This window comes from Colias croceus, chromosome Z, assembly GCF_905220415.1.
Source record: "Colias croceus chromosome Z, ilColCroc2.1".
In the NCBI taxonomy this organism is placed as follows: Eukaryota; Metazoa; Arthropoda; class Insecta; order Lepidoptera; family Pieridae; genus Colias; species Colias croceus.
The window spans coordinates 597,383-613,893 of NC_059568.1; the positions used below are offsets into that span (position 1 = coordinate 597,383).

Genomic DNA, 16,511 nt, shown 5'->3' on the forward strand with positions numbered 1-16,511 from the left:
ATAGTCGTTTATAGCATTCCGCAAAACAAGACGACGACAGCATCCTACACATCAGTCACTAAGATTGGCCAAAAACAAATATTACATTGGCCACTAAGACTGGCCAAGGCCAGTAACATACACATTGGCCACTAAAATTGGCCATTAAGGTCTTCCGTGCACAGGTCAGTTCATGGCCATCTAGATGCAATGTGTCTAATAATACGTTGTTATGTGCTGGTAGTATTGTTCTCCTCAGTGCAGAGCCATGGCCTCCTGCTGCTGTACCGGCCCAGGGACATCAGTGATGCGTGTGTCTTCTCCAAGCATTTGAGATACGATCTGTCGTTTGGCATGGGCATGTCTGATACTATTACTTTGGTGATTATTCCTTGTTACTAAGGCATTAGTATAGTGGGGAGGATTATAAGTCTATAAATGTTGCTCCAATGTAGACAGAGGTTTTAACCTTTTGATGACTTCTTATCAGACATTTATTGCTGTGTGATATTAATATTTATCCAAATCTAAACATTGTGTCTAATCTGCAATGCAGTATAATGAAAATTGCGGATTAATCTGAGAAGAATGAAGTCACAGCACAAAAAGTAAACAACCAAATACCAACACACAATATTATTAATTGCATTTTTATAGACGATTTGTAGCTCATCCTTTTTGCTACGATTACTATGTTTGTTTCTTCGTTTGAAATTTTTATATTGTTTACATGGTGGCTTCTTTTTCTATTTCTCTTTCAATAACTTCGTAGGTATTCCGAACGCTAACAGAGATCGACTACGGCTGCACCATAGAAATAGTAACCGAATCGCCCAACGACCACCTCCTAGTGGTGGTGCGGTACCCTACCACCGTAATCAGCAACTGCGAGCTGAACCGGGACGCCTTCACCATGCTGAAGAAGTGGAGGTGCATCCGCTTCTGTGACGTCACTGATACCAACCACCAGACCCATTATTTCACCTTCCATGTTAAGGATCGGCTGCGGTTCCGATTTGTCAGTAATAGCAGCATCAATGCTGATCTTAATGTGAGTGAAGTTGGCATTTCTTCTTTGATTGGCGATCGTTTTTCTTTAATCGATTATTATTATTGACATCGTGTTTGAACACATTCATGTATTGATGTAGGTACCGATGAATAAATAAAGGGAAATATACTGTAAAAGGGAGGAGCTAACTCCATTTTCGTAAATAGGATAATAGAATATCGTATTTCAAGATTGATTAAATCTAAAATTCAATAATATGTTAATTCGCAAAAAGAGTTTGCATTTATAAAATAACAGGTTATTGAATAATAAACAATTTATTTATTTTTTACTTGATCGCACCAACACTGATGGACTTGTCCTTAGCAACGAACGAGGTTACATTGTTATAAGATACCTACTGAAAAATGAGACTGACTTGTATCACACAGTCCTCATTTAAACAATCAATATTATTTGGTTAATCGTAAAGGTAATTTTACTCTAAACTGTTCATTTAAAATTAACTCTATGCTTCAGGATCTCCCCGTGTACCAAGTCTTTGTCACCTGGGTATGCAAAACATAAATATAATTATCACCTTAATATTGACTTAATTCTATAAATACCGTCAGTATATAATGAGTAACGTGTTACACGTCCCCATCATCCGTGTTGAAATCACTTCGATGTACTTTTAATGACACATAATAATGTAATGATCAAATATACACGTTTAGACTATACAATGAATGCGCACTTAGATTTATCATGGCGGTTCACAATTTACTAAGGTAATTCTTTGCCGTTGTTTTTTGTTTTCAAACTTGATACAACCTTGATATTTAATTCTAAAAACTTGATAATGTGTCAGACAAGGCATTAGGTATGTTATAAAATATTATAATTAACAGACCTAACAATAATTAATAGACGATATAGTAATAATCGAAATATACACTGATATAGGTATCTATAAAAGGAAGGAAATAGCGATAGGTATAAAGGTATTGATGATTAAATTGTATTTATTTATAGATATTTGAATGTTATATTTGCCCTTGTAAATAATATTCAAAAGGGCGTTGCCCTTAGCTCAAAACCGCTTTACCCATATCCTTTTTGACTCTTCAGATTTAAGAAACTGTCAAAAGGTATTTTTTATCTTCAATAACATTAAAAAGGGGTATATAAAAGAGGAATGATCTGTATTTTTGTATACGTAACCAATGAACTCAAAAATTACCTATTTCAATTGAGTTGTTTTGCCGGGCGATGCCGGGACAAGCGGCTAGTTTACAATACATAATTGCATACTTACCTACTTTAAAATGAAGACACCGTGTGTATATTTTGTAGAACATATTAATTCAAATATGTATGTGATAAAAAATATAATTCAGTGCAAAGTTGCCAACAAAATTACTTGTTTTTTGTAAGCGCACGCTCAGCGAATGCTCATCAAAATATATATATATGTTCTGTTTGTCTTTTAAATTTTAATGTTAGAATTTTCTAACATTATGTAAACCAATCTTTTAGACAGGATTTTGATCCACTTTAAACTGACTGATTAAATTCCTACTTTGTACACTTATCAAGAATCGGTTACAACAATACAATAATTTTGGGTTAATACTAGGCCCACTTCTACCAAGTGACGGTGACATCAGCTCGTCGGAAGCCCCAGGGGGGTTGTCTCCTCAAAAACGAGACAGTGTGTACGGTTGGAGACGATGACTTCTGCTTCACCAGCGGCGTGGTGTGCGACGGGATTAAAAATTGCGGCGTGGATGACTGGTAACGTCTTTATACTGACTACAAAAAAGGAGGTTTATTTGGGTTTGTTATTTTAGAACTTTCGAATGGGCGAAGCGAATTTGATAGCGAGATACATACCTAGTTATTTTATATTTGAATTTGTTGGTGCCTTTTAAATTTTCTCCATTGTGACTTAATAAAGCCGGATAATTTTCTTGTTATAATTGTCAAGCAATTTATTTATTCTGAATTGTGTATTATCGTGTTGTATTTATTTGCATTTTTTGGCATACACTGGTGGACAAGTTAATCAAATCATAAACCGCTATTACCTATTGTTAAACTGTTAATAAAATAGATACACATAGGTAATTTTGATATTTCCTATTCCTATCCGATATTCAGATAATCCTATTTTAATTTAAGACTAAAGTATTAGTACAGGTAAAAAAGAAAGCACGTGTATGTATCATAAACAAGTTACGTAACACTTACATTAATTTATTAATTAACGCGTCGAAATTGATTGAATTTGACTCAAAATTGACTTGACGTTGTTATTATAGTAATTATTGCAATTATTATATAATGTACATTCGTTTCTACATCGTTACTACAAGACTGTTTTGTTCGTGGAACAAACTTAAAATTTTTGTATTTTTATTATTCTTACGTCATTGATGTTCATCGAACAAAATAAAAAAATATATCGATATTGAATTTGTTTGATTGTAATTTTAAATTAAAATTTAAAACGTCTACAATGTTAGGTATTTAATAATACGTTCTTCGAGTTCGACACACAATAGGAATACAGGTTGTGAACTAATTTCTGTATATCTCAAATAAGATAATTTTACTGACTTTACGTTCATACGAAAATTGTATCTTCAAATTATAGTTTTATACAATTTTTTAGCGAAGCGTGGGACGACCTCCCACAAGATGGACGGACGACCTGGTCCGAGTGGCAGGGAGCCGCTGGATGCAGGCCGCCGGTGACCGGTCGTACTGGAAATCCTTGAGGGAGGCCTTTGTCCAGCAGTGGACGTCCCACGGCTGAAACGAACGAACGAACGAACGAACAATTTTTTTATCCTTATCAAAGGATAGGAAACTCGACAATGTTTTTGATGTTATGTACCTACAATTACCTTAGAATACGTCGTGAATGGTGCGATTATTCAATCAATGAAGCAACATCAATATCTCAGGGCCAGCAGTTTCGTAACTCGCTTGAGGACGTGGAATGTTTGTGTCTTATCGCTTTTGATGATTTGGATTTTGGATGGTGGATCTTTTATGGATGTCCTGGATTTGGGTCGAGCAAATACTACTGACATAGCTATTAGGGATGTTTATATGAAAAAAATAAAGTCTCTGTATGACTAATACAAAACAATTCTCAAATTTCCTGACGATTCATTTAACCATACCTATTTATCGTAAAAAACGCTATTCGAGAACCTGTTCTATTCTAAATAACTAAACTAGTTAGTTGGAAAATTTTATTAAAAATAACATGTTTCTTAACTATAATTAAATTAGAAATAGGCTGATATGAAGTCAATACAAATTAATTACTAATTAAGAAATTAATGTATCACTATGTCCAATGGAAAAGGTACAGACATAACCTTCTCAAACTATATATATGGTATGTAAATTGTTTACGAACCAGCTGTTTCGCAACAGACAGTCAAACTGTAATTTATATTTGTATAGCGTTAATGCAACATTGTTTATTGTTTTATTATAGGTTTACACAACATTTACCTCGGTATGAACTTTTAACGACTTTCAAAGATACATTGTTCTTAAAGTACTAAGTATTGTAAACATGATAACTTTCAGAACATGATTAAACGAATTAAATTTTATAAGCCCCGACTGTACCGTGGCTCGCATCATATTAGGTTCATATTAAGTTATATGAAAGTAAGACATCAGTATTATAGTCCGTCAAGATTTAGTAGTTATAGAAAAACACACATAAACGAAACATAAGTGATATAATAGATAAATTGTCAACAAAATAGACTAAAGTAAACTATTTACTGTAACAACTCGTATTAGCCATGCGTGTGTGTTTGTAATTTGCAATTTTGCAACATTGATGCACTCCTCGTGGTGATATTTTTAAACCTCTGTATACTACCTATACCTATGAATTTCTATGCAATTCAGTGGCGGTACGGCTCGTTAAATCTAAATAGCTTGTAATGTAATGGGGTAATTGTGCAGGTTCGACGAGCGTAAATCTCAATGTTCGCTACCCGTGGAGAGGCTGGGCTTCGCTCCCGTGGTGGCTGTGATGGCGGCGGTGCTCTGCGCCCTCCTCGCGCTAGCCCATATCATCCAGCGCTGCCTGCCGCCCCTCGCTGACTCCTTCTTCATCTTCAACGCGAATGAGGATAACAGACTCTGTATCGACCCCTTGCTGGTCCCCAGAGACGCGCCTCCACCTGACATTCCCATCACGAAACGGACATCTATAATTCCGGTATTCCGTTGTTTATCTTTATATTTCTTCTGTGCGTGTGTTTGTCACTGAACTACTCCTAAAATGGTCGGCCGATTATTTTTTGCTAATTTTCTGGTGGATTAGGTAATAGGTACGTCCGGGAATGGTTATTTAACAATTCGATTCGAGCGAAACCACGGGCAAAAGCTAGTTTATGTATATGACAGTTCCTCACCACGAATGACTAGGCAGATTTTGAGGAAACTTTCACGCTTGTATAACATATGCACTTCATTGAATATTTATATGTTAGAAGACTACTTTACCTGCAAACTCGTGGGAATATTATCCATACTTATATTCATCATAGTTTTAATTTTATAATTGCCAATATAATGTCTACATCCGGCACGCATCACTTTACTTGCATAACAATGCAATGGCAAAAACAGTGTCAAGTTAATACATATTAACAAAAAATTAATAGCTATATGATTATTGCACGCCTCATATGCGAAGCGTTGAGGTGGGTACGGTACTGTCACTTCGCGCAAAACATCTGATTTTTCAAACTTAAAATGTCTTTATGTATCATACATTGCACTTGTAAGATAATAGATACACACACATATTAAGAAAAAACACTATTTTTAACATTCATGATATTTTTGATGTCATTTTTGTTATTTAAACTAGTTAAAAAACAGTTTAAAAAAGTTCTGTCTTGGACGTCCGTGTGTCTGTATGTGCGGAGGATTTTCTTGTTAACACGATAGCGACCGAAATACTTTACTAATCGAGTCTTTTTTTTTCTCTTACGCTTGAGTATGCTCAGGAATAGAACCCTTTCATTTTTCAGGGTCTGATTCGATGTGGTTTAATTGTTATTAAATAAACAAAAAAAAAATATCGACTGTTCTCCATAATTTTAGTATATCTATATAAGTATATTATTCTTTATTTTTTTTTATATTTATAGAGTACTCAAAATTCACCATTATAAACTCGATTCTTTATACTATAAGCCAAGGTTTAAAAAAATAAGTTGGTAGTCAGTCCCTTAAACCTGCGCAGTTTCACATCTAGGTAGTAGGTGGGGCCACAAGAAAAATAGCTCAATTATTACGGTACCGCTTCCTTTACTTTTCCAACTGTTTTATTTTATTTCTTTTTTATATTTATAGTGTACTCTTTATAAATAATCAATTTTATTGTAAAGGATGAGATTATGAGGCGTGCACTTTTGGATTTTCCAAACTATTTACTAACTACCTACATGCATACCTACCATTCGAGGAAAATTAGTCTATAATTCGTTAAGTTCTGGACAACGGATGAAGCCACGAGTTGTAACCTAGTGAAATATAAATTATTAAAGATTCTTTATTCTTCATACACAGGTATTCTCGAGCTCCTCCTCCGAGGAGAGTGGGGGGAGCCTGGAGACCGGGATGGATGTAGCTGACATGGAGATGCAGCCGATCAGAATTACTAGTCCACAAGAGGAATTGTCGCCAACCGAGGTTTATTAGACTTTAAATTTATTTTTTTATAGTCTAAATGAGCCGGCGATCTTTGCACAGATTGTATTTTTTCAGTTATTTTGCTGGCAGTGAGCTAACTGACTTATTAATGTTATATTTAGTGACTTGTTAAAGTTATAAAATGTGTAACTAATTCGACTTGTTTACGAGATTGTCAATAACCGCAGCAGCTGCGGGTTTATATAATTAGACTCCTCACTTACTTAGCTTCTATTCAATGGAATAGAGAGTGCATCTCGTCTATTCCATTGAATACACACGACATAAGCAATTATGTATAATGCTAATAAATAGGAAATTAGTCATTATCTAGAGGCTTTCATGTCTCGATTCATTACCTATTAGTAAGTACATAACAAGACTGTAAATGAAATTGTGATTTGTTAAATTTTTCAGCAAGAAATAAAGGAACCGGAGGCCACTCGCAAGAGCAATCTGAAGTCTTTGACCGAGCGCCTGCAGGACACCTTTAGGTCTTTTACCCGACGACGCTCTAGCTCGCCCAAACCAAACAATGTATAGATTCACTATTTTGTATTAAATATTTATTATAAAATATATAAAAAATCACACTTGTCTCAATGGAAATCACATTTTTTTGTGAAAGACCTAAATTGAATACAATCATTACGTTATTATCAACATCGGATGTAATATTCGAAAAATAATAAAAATATACTACTGAAAAGAAATGATGCACCACATTGTTTACTCTTTTCAAGTTTTTTATTTAGGGTCGGAACTCGGAAATCAAGTCATATAAGTCATTAAAAATTTACAAGGAATATGTATGTTATTACATCAGTAGCATCGTAACATTGTTAGTCAAACCACCGTAATATAGAATTAGAACCTTAATTACCTACATGATTTTGCAACCGGGAAATTTTGCGCACACTGGCGCAAGTGTTAACATTACTACTATGTAATTATCTTTTTGTTTGTGTTACCGGACATCGCAGGTGTAATAAATAATAATACCAGCTCAACTAGAGTGTTATTTAATACTTCAAAAAGCAATTAACACGTTACACGTTCAATAACTAAACATGGCCAATTTTCCGCGCATTGCACTTTGCGATAAAATTATATGAAGAAAATTTCTCGGAAATTCTCGTCTCTTTCAACGATCAAGTTTTTACGCGACTGCCTGTAAGGGTAAAATATCTTTAAGGATTCATTAGTAAATTACATAGGACCTGAACACTACAAGGTGCTTAGAATGCCTTCATATAAAAATGTATAAAACTCAGTTTATATTTTATTCTGTCCTAAGACTAGGTGTATTAAAAATATAAAGGGCATAATGTACCTACTCATAAAATTTTGGAGGCTATATGAGATTATATCACACCAAAAAGTAATTGAATAAACCCTTTATCATAATCAACCCTACTACGTGTTGTTATGTATTTTTGTTAAAATTAAATAGTTCCTACTACAAAGATTTCAATATACCTAAGGTGAGAAACTCCCATATAAAGTGTAGGTAGGTACATCTCATAATAAACCCATTAAACAATAAATTATTTCCTATATTGTAATACTGTGCCATTGCTATCTAGTCAATGCCATTCACTTAAATGAGAATTAGCGTCAATTATATTTATGTTGATATATTAAATTAGTTACAATCGCCCCCAGTAAAGACACTTTGTGCGCACACTTGTTGCGTCAAAGCGACTTGTCTACGAGTAGAGATGGTAGACTTAGTTTTTAGTTTTTAGATATAATTACTAACATTAATACTTAGGTTTTTTTATTTTTTACTTACAAATGGATCTGCGATATCCGAATTTTTGATGAAAAAAATAAATAAATAAAGACACCTATTTTTTTATTTACCATACATAATATTAAAATAATTATCTTACTACGACATGATACACATGATTGCAAGTTAACAATAATGTATGTAATTAATTTTGTATTTTGAGTACCTAACTACGTAAGTCGTTACTTATGTGGAAATTATAATTAAAATTATATGTATTTTATGTGTATTATGATTAGATTATGATCGTTACTCCTAGTATTTGTATATTACTGAAATTTATCAATCTAAAATTTAAATTTCTTTACTTTTTACGCATTATTTTACCCATTGCAAATTTCAAAATATGGATTAACATTAATGCATTACTGATATTGGCTGGGCACAACCACCCTTATCAGTTTATATCTTCTTATGAACACTTAGAAAAAGGTAATTTGACGACGATCTAGAGAAGTCAATTTTCTAAGAAGCATACCTAGGAGTATTCCTTATTCTAGCAAGAAAATTATCAACTTTACACTACCTAATTATTTCTATTCAGAAAATGTATTAATAAAAGTCCTCGTGCCCATAGAACGCCTCCTTGGTAAAGTGGTTTACGCATGTGCGTAGAACCGAAGGGCCCTGGGTTCGATTACCGGTGGAATCAATCCCGAAAAAAAAACATTCTCGCTCTGTCAGGACACAGAAGGCTGATCACCTACTCGTCCCTAAATAAAATCGATCAGTGAAACAGATGTATAATGCATCTGCCCCTTACCCCACTAGGGGACATGGGACTTCACTTTTTTGCCCGTAGTAAATAGAGCTTATTAGAAATAGGTAATGTCATGGAAATATTTAGATTGAGATTCAGATTTAATATATTTATATGATAGATGGAATGATTAGATAGATACATGTATAAGATTAGCATTTACCAAAACAATGATTCAGCCCGCGGTTATGCACTTGTGGCTAGATAAATAGATTATGTTTTCTAAGATATATCTGCATGAGTAACAATGCCAAATATGGATTGAAATTTAAAATATAGAGCAATGACCTCCGTCGTCATCTCAACATAACAAAGATTTATAGTAAGCATTCTGTCACTTTATAAGTAATGTATTTATAGTTATATTAAAATCAGCAAAGATGCACAAGATTTAATCGTCAAATAAAAAATATGAATATCTTATCTAATGATATTATTAAACAACATAGATGTTGCAACTAGGTACTTCATGTTGGATGTTTTCGTAGTTCCGGCTAGCGAATTTTATTGACTAGAAAATTAAAAATGTAAGAAAGATATCTTTCCGACAAACCCGTTTAATATGGTAATATGACTATACAATACATAATCTAAAGCCGAGAATAGATCCTTTACAAGCATTGCATTACGCCGCTAATTAATTTAAATATAGACTGAGAAACTATTTAGTTATTTACTACACAAATATAAACTAATGAGTACGGTGTTCTATGAAGTACGAAGATAGTTTATTATAGTGCAGGCCGCAGGGTAACGTCCGCGTCGTGTTGTCGATATGTTAATTAATAATTATTAAAAGTTAAAACATTGAATCATATTTAAAAAAATACAACTTCGTTTTATAGATTAAAAGGGGAGTCAATAAAACAGTCAAGTAGTGAAAAGAGCTCTTTTTTTTTTAACCTCCCCTGCGTGTAATTCATTAGTCACAATTTGCCCTATCGACGACGGGAAGATTAACTCTTAAATTCACCCTTAATTTGGCCTTCGACAGAATATTTTTTTATTCCAATTGCAATTAAATCCTAAAATTGCTATTTAAAAGATTTCAAAGTTTAGAATAAAACAGGCATAACATATCTACTCACACCTAAGTACTAGCTGCTGTGAAATTAAGTATTAAAATTAAAAATATATTTTAACAATGTAATAGAATAATAGAATCAACATTTTGTTGTAATATTACCTATGTAAGATGGCTTTTAGAATGATAAATAACTAAAAACAGATAGATTCCTGTGCCAATTAAATTCACGGAATAATAAATACAAAAATACCGGAAATACGAAACTACTAAAAAGTTGTTTAATAGATTTTAAATGTTAGCTATGAAAATGTAAATGTAAATGACCTTAACTAAATTCAAGTCTCTCGAGATAGTCTGTTGATATATTTCATTTTAACAAGTATTAATATTTAGTATTTACACACGCATATATTAAATTACTGTAACAATTTCGATGAAATTGAAGGCCATGTAAATCAAAATGATATAAGATCAACAGACATATATACAAAATATACACACATAATATGTATCTACATAATTTGAAGTAAAACATGATCTATATTTACTCCGAAGCTTTAATAGATAATCCATACTAATCCATACTTTAATATTATAAATGCGAAAGTAACTCTGTCTGTCTGTTACTCAATCGCGCCTAAACTACTGAGAATCGAAAACGACGGAGAAATTTTGATATCCGAGTAAGGACATAGGCTACTTTTTATCCCGGTAAAATGACGCCATTCCGGAAATCCCTGCACGGGAACGGGAACTATGAGGGTTTTTCTTTGAAAATGCGGGCGAAGCCGTGGGTGGGAAGCTAGTCTTATATAAATATTTTATTACATACAAATACGCACACGTACATAATTGATATTTTTTGTTCTTTTAAGTCCGTTAACAAGCTGTGAAGGTTCTTCACAGTTTAATTAATCATCGTTAGTACAAAGCAAAACTTATGAGGGTCATTTTACAAGCACTTATGTTAAAAACAACACGTAATAGTTCTTTTTATGTTATTTTACACGTTTAGCTTAACATTTAACATTTGGTTCTTAATATCCGCCAACCGGCTGAGCATACGAATGTAAGATAAATACATGTTTCTATTTGTTTTGCCATTGTGAATTGTGATGACTATTAAAAAATATAAAAGTACCGTGCCAATCCATGGACATTGGCCACGGATCAATCATTTTATGTTTGGAAAAGCATAAATAAATAAATAATAAATAAATAAATATTACAGAACAATTTTCACACACGGCACGACACTGATCGGCAGTCGGCACTGATCCCATATTAAGCTTTCGCTTGTGTTATGGAAACCAGATGGCTGATAATCATACATATATAATTTTAAATAAATACTTATAGATAATCAACACCCAGACACAGAGCAAACATCTATGTTCATCACACAAATATTTGCCCCGGGTGGGAATCGAACCCACGACCTCTAGCTTGGAAGGCAGGGCCACTACCAACCAAGTCAACCGGCCAGTCAAATAAATAAAAGCATCATGAACTACTCTTGAATGGTGATATAAACTGGTCCATACTGGACGATGGACTGGCGTATTTTTACGCACTTATCTAATCATAAAACACTTTACCTAAATGAGATGATTTCACGATCTTTTGCAATTTTTTTAGAAAGTTAGTTTAGTTATAGTAGTTAGGTAAATTTGAATGATTAATTTATTTTAGTTTATATGTTACACCAAAATAAGCAGACATCATAAACATCGGAAGATCACGAAATTATAATTATAGAGAAAATGATTATCAACATGCAGTTCACCCTTTATATTATTTTATTCAGTCAACCCACATCGCTAATATATTTAAACATCATACAGTTGAGAAAAATCAAGTTCTTCTTTTCTAATTAATAAAAATACCTACGTGGAGACAGCGATACTTGGAATACTGGAGAAAAATATGTCCACGTATCGACTTGATACTTGTAAATATTTAAGTCTACTTATTAAAATTCGCTTGATAAAACTGGCGGTTTTCGAAAAGCAAAAAAAAATGTAAATAAAAGGTTAGTTACTTGTCTGGTTTTAATTAATTATTCGTGAATTTATAAACACAGCACCGAATGTGGTCAAACAATGAATTAACGCAATTTTAAAATTACTATACCTAATTGGTATTCTATATCATGGACCAATATACTCAAGTTGGGTATATTGGTCCATGTTCTATAATCTATATGTTGGTAATAAAAAAATTGACGTTGGTTGACGCTAGCGCGTTCAAACGTAGGTACACTACCAAGTACACTACATGTACCGCTAGCCTAATATATTTTTGCATAAAACCAAACTTGAACCAGACACACGAAAACCGTTACTTTCGATGTCTAATCGAATCTAAGAGTCGTCTTTTTAGAAACGTCCTAGATTTTAGATAATTGTTACAATGTTTATCCACATTCCACGTAGGTATAACTGTGTCAATTCGTGCAAAACAAATACATACAGTCATAGTCATCAGTAGTCATCTCATAAGTAGTAAAAACTAAAAAACACGGTTAAACTCATGAAATTATTTTATTGTCACCGATCCTTGATAAGTGTATTTAACGTTTGAATTAAATCTAGATCTGTTTTGAATGAAAGTCGAGTCTAATAGTGTCGGTTACATAAAAATTATACTTTGCTCTCTCATGTTCAGGAGATTGACTGTTTGTTTCCATTAGGTATACTTGTGTTAGTCCTCTCAGCTCCCTGGCTAGTCCATATATTTTTCGGAATAACAAAAAATACTTAAGTTCCATCTAAAGTTGGCAAACTTATAATCATTTTAATGAATGGAATAAATTCATATAATATAGTTGCGGAAACATTTCAAACGTTTGAGAAGAACTCCAAACTCCAATTACCAGCACAAAATGAAGTATTTACTCAATGAGTTGTTGAAACTATAAGTAGGTAGCTTTCCGCGCGCCGCTAGAGCAACAAAAAGCACCTTGTATCCGTCGCCAATGTCAAATTCATCGAAACCGGTTCAGCTGTTTCGGCGTGAAAATAAAACATACAAACATAGAAACACACTTTCTGATTTAGAAAATTCTATCTATAAGTAATATAATTAATTACAAAAGGTATCTCCATAGAAACATGTAAGTAACTAGGTACTATTTTAATAATTATACAGTTCAGAAATAGAAACGTGAATAGAAAATAAGAACAGCAATACCTATGCATTGCTATAAAATCATACTACCGACATACAATATACCTGTTTATACCTGCCAACCTAGCCGTTTGTCCCGGTAAATATTAGAAAACGACTATGACTGCACATTCTGTAGGTTTCATACTTTAAGTCTTATTATATATTTTTTTTATTATCTTGATACTGCAATTAATTAAAAAAATGTTTTTTTTTAATTCATTAAAAAAGTCCTGTCCAGGATTTTCCCAGTCAACCCATTTTTAATACATTTTTTAATAGACTTAAATTTATTATAAAATTGGTCTCATTCTATTATCACGCCGTTGAATTTCGCCTTATGTTCGGATCTTAGACCATAAGTATCTCGCAGGTGTACTCAACGCATTAAAAAGGAGGGTCATTCAAATATTTTGTAATATTTTATATATTAAAATGTAATAGTGATAAAATTCATTGATTGATAAGTCTCGAAATCGTACAAGCCTCTCGTCCTTGGCCTTGTCCTAATTACAGGAATGTTAAAAAATAAATAAAACCATAGATTAGGCTCAATAAAAGAGGTAATTAAATTTTTGGCCCCGAACTGAAGTATTGTCAAATGTCTTTAAATATCCTTGCTCCTAATTATCACGTGGGATTAATATATCTTAAGAGACTTTCTTTATTTTATTTTTTTTATAAATAATGCGTAGGTATCAGGAGAAATAAAAAAATTGTAAAGACATTAATTGTTGCAAATACATCTAGATTCATTAAAATTATGAGTCAATATACTTAACACTTGTTTTAAACTCGATTAATAATAATTGTCACTAATACCTAATCAGCTCCAATAGAAAGTATTTCAACGTGAACAATAACATTCTTTAATTCTTTAAATAAAATGATAGTTATTAAAATTAGATACGAAATAAAGCATATTTAACTAATTCTATATAAAACCTCTCTTGAGATACATGTAAAAGATAACACAATTGATATTGTGATATTATAATGCAGTTAAAAAAATATAATAAATCGCTTTTGCAATGCATTCGCAAGGACCATGCACACTCCTAATTTAAATTTAAAAAACGTAACGTTCCAAAGATAGGTACTATACTAACTACCTTCTTGTAAGCATGTAAAAATCTGGGTAGTAATTAAATTATTTCTGAATATTGTAAATAGTTACAAATACGATAAGAAACATTTAAAATCTACAGCAACCATTTCAAAATTTCCAATTCTTTAACCATTGATTTACACATTCATTTGCATTCGTCTTTTCTAATTAAATTTCATATTTCACTTAAAAATAACAATAAATAGAACAACGATGACAATTAATCATTATTCATAATCAAACGTGGCATCTTAACCGGGTTCATTAAAATATACACGTCATGTCAACAAATCGCAGAAACGACTTACCTTTACACGACTCACGAATACGGTCTAAGACGAGCACGTAACACGACCACCCCAAAGCGACACCGAGACAACACTCGCGGACGGCCGCGGCGGCGGCTGGCGGCAACTAGGCACTCAGCCAGATCCTCCGGCACCCCGACCTACCTACCTTTTACTTTTAGTTTCATTGTCTCCTCGCTACCCATTAATCCCATTTATCTACTATTTACATAGAAAATTTATTTAACGGTCGTTTTTATCTCATTATTAATTTAACGGTCCGGAACGTTAGCAATGTATCGATTAGGGATTGATTACAATTACAAATTAAAGTTGTGCTAGATCCGTGACGATTAAAGAATAACTAAACCCTCAACCTCATTTTATAATAAGGTGCTAATTAGATTTTCTTCGTAAAAATTGCAAATGAAGAAAGTAGGTAAGGTCGCTAAAAGAAATGCAATTGAATAAGTAAATTCACACAATAATAATTATTGTACATTAGTTATTGTTGGTACATAGTTAGTAAGATTTCAAATTTTTTACGAGAAATACCTAATTCGCCCTTTACGAAGTTTGATTTATAATTGTTGCACTAAACGTCTGGTTTTAAGCACATAAAAATAATCATAAAAGTTTAATTGCACTAGGAAGTAGCTGTTTGTTTAGTGATATTCGAGCGAATCAACACGAGCAAGATAAATATAAATTACCATGGATCATTTTATAATATAATATGGTGGACCCCGCTGTTAGTCTTAGCGCGATGATATTATATATTATCTAGCTTTTGCCTTCCTCGATAAATGGGCTATCTAACACCGAAAGAATTCTTCAAATAGGACTAGTACTTAGTTTTTGAGATAATATACTAACAAAAACACATACTCTTCAGCTTTATAATATTAGTATATAGACTAGCTTGCTTCTACAGATTTATTATATGTATAGGTAGATTGGAGATCGAGAGTTATGAAGATATTTTTTTTAACCCGGCGTCATTGAGGTTGGGTCAAAATGACCCGGCTTGTTTATAATTTACAATATCTTTGTAATTACGTGCACGATTGTGCTGTTTTTTGTAGTAGCTGGAGCTAATAATGGACATTAAACGTTTTGGAAGTGAAATCCTTTCTACGTCGAGTGTACTGGGAGCTACACGCGTGTATTTTCGAAAAAGGTAAATATGACCCATCCTCACAATTGATGTAACAATTTCGCGCCATGGCTAAGTTATCTATTTTTACTGTTGTGTGTTATTTCTTGGTGTCTGCAAACATTTTTTTTGCTTGTTTCTGCGAATTTAATGTTTTTGTTTGTCCAACAGCTACTTATTATAAAATAGGTACTATAAACGGTTAGAATAGAAAATATCACGTATCATGGCGGGTTTACACTCTTGTCTGACTCAGACTTACCTTATAGTCCGGTCTATTTAAGCCTAAAATCAGGAGGAAGGTTACATAAATTCCCATAAAGCTGAATATTGGCATAGTTGTTCAAAACATCATTATAAAGAAAATCTCAAAAGTCCTCATCGTTCCGAGGTGTGCTAAAAATTTGGCACGGGGTCAAAGGTCAAAAAAATGAGTTTTTTGCGATTTTTAGCGAAACGGTGAGTTTTTTCGCAAAATTACCCCAGTACAAA

General features: G+C 32.9%; 2 protein-coding genes across 2 annotated transcripts in view; one reads left to right on the plus strand and one right to left on the minus strand.

Moving 5' to 3' along the window:
* Positions 1-14,985, minus strand: part of LOC123704966 (facilitated trehalose transporter Tret1-like) — a 38,501-nt gene extending 23,516 nt beyond the window's left edge. Inside the window, exon 1 of the mRNA XM_045653489.1 lies at positions 14,885-14,985. The gene's annotated coding sequence lies outside the window, so the exon portion shown is untranslated. The remainder of the gene's footprint in view (positions 1-14,884) is intronic.
* Positions 190-7,339, plus strand: LOC123705349. Its single transcript, XM_045654093.1, has 6 exons — positions 190-360; positions 752-1,030; positions 2,613-2,770; positions 4,976-5,234; positions 6,596-6,718; positions 7,136-7,339. Exons 1-6 carry the CDS (start codon positions 190-192, stop codon positions 7,259-7,261), a joined length of 1,116 nt encoding a protein of 371 aa, XP_045510049.1. The 3' UTR covers positions 7,262-7,339.
* Positions 14,986-16,511: the final 1,526 nt, after the last annotated feature.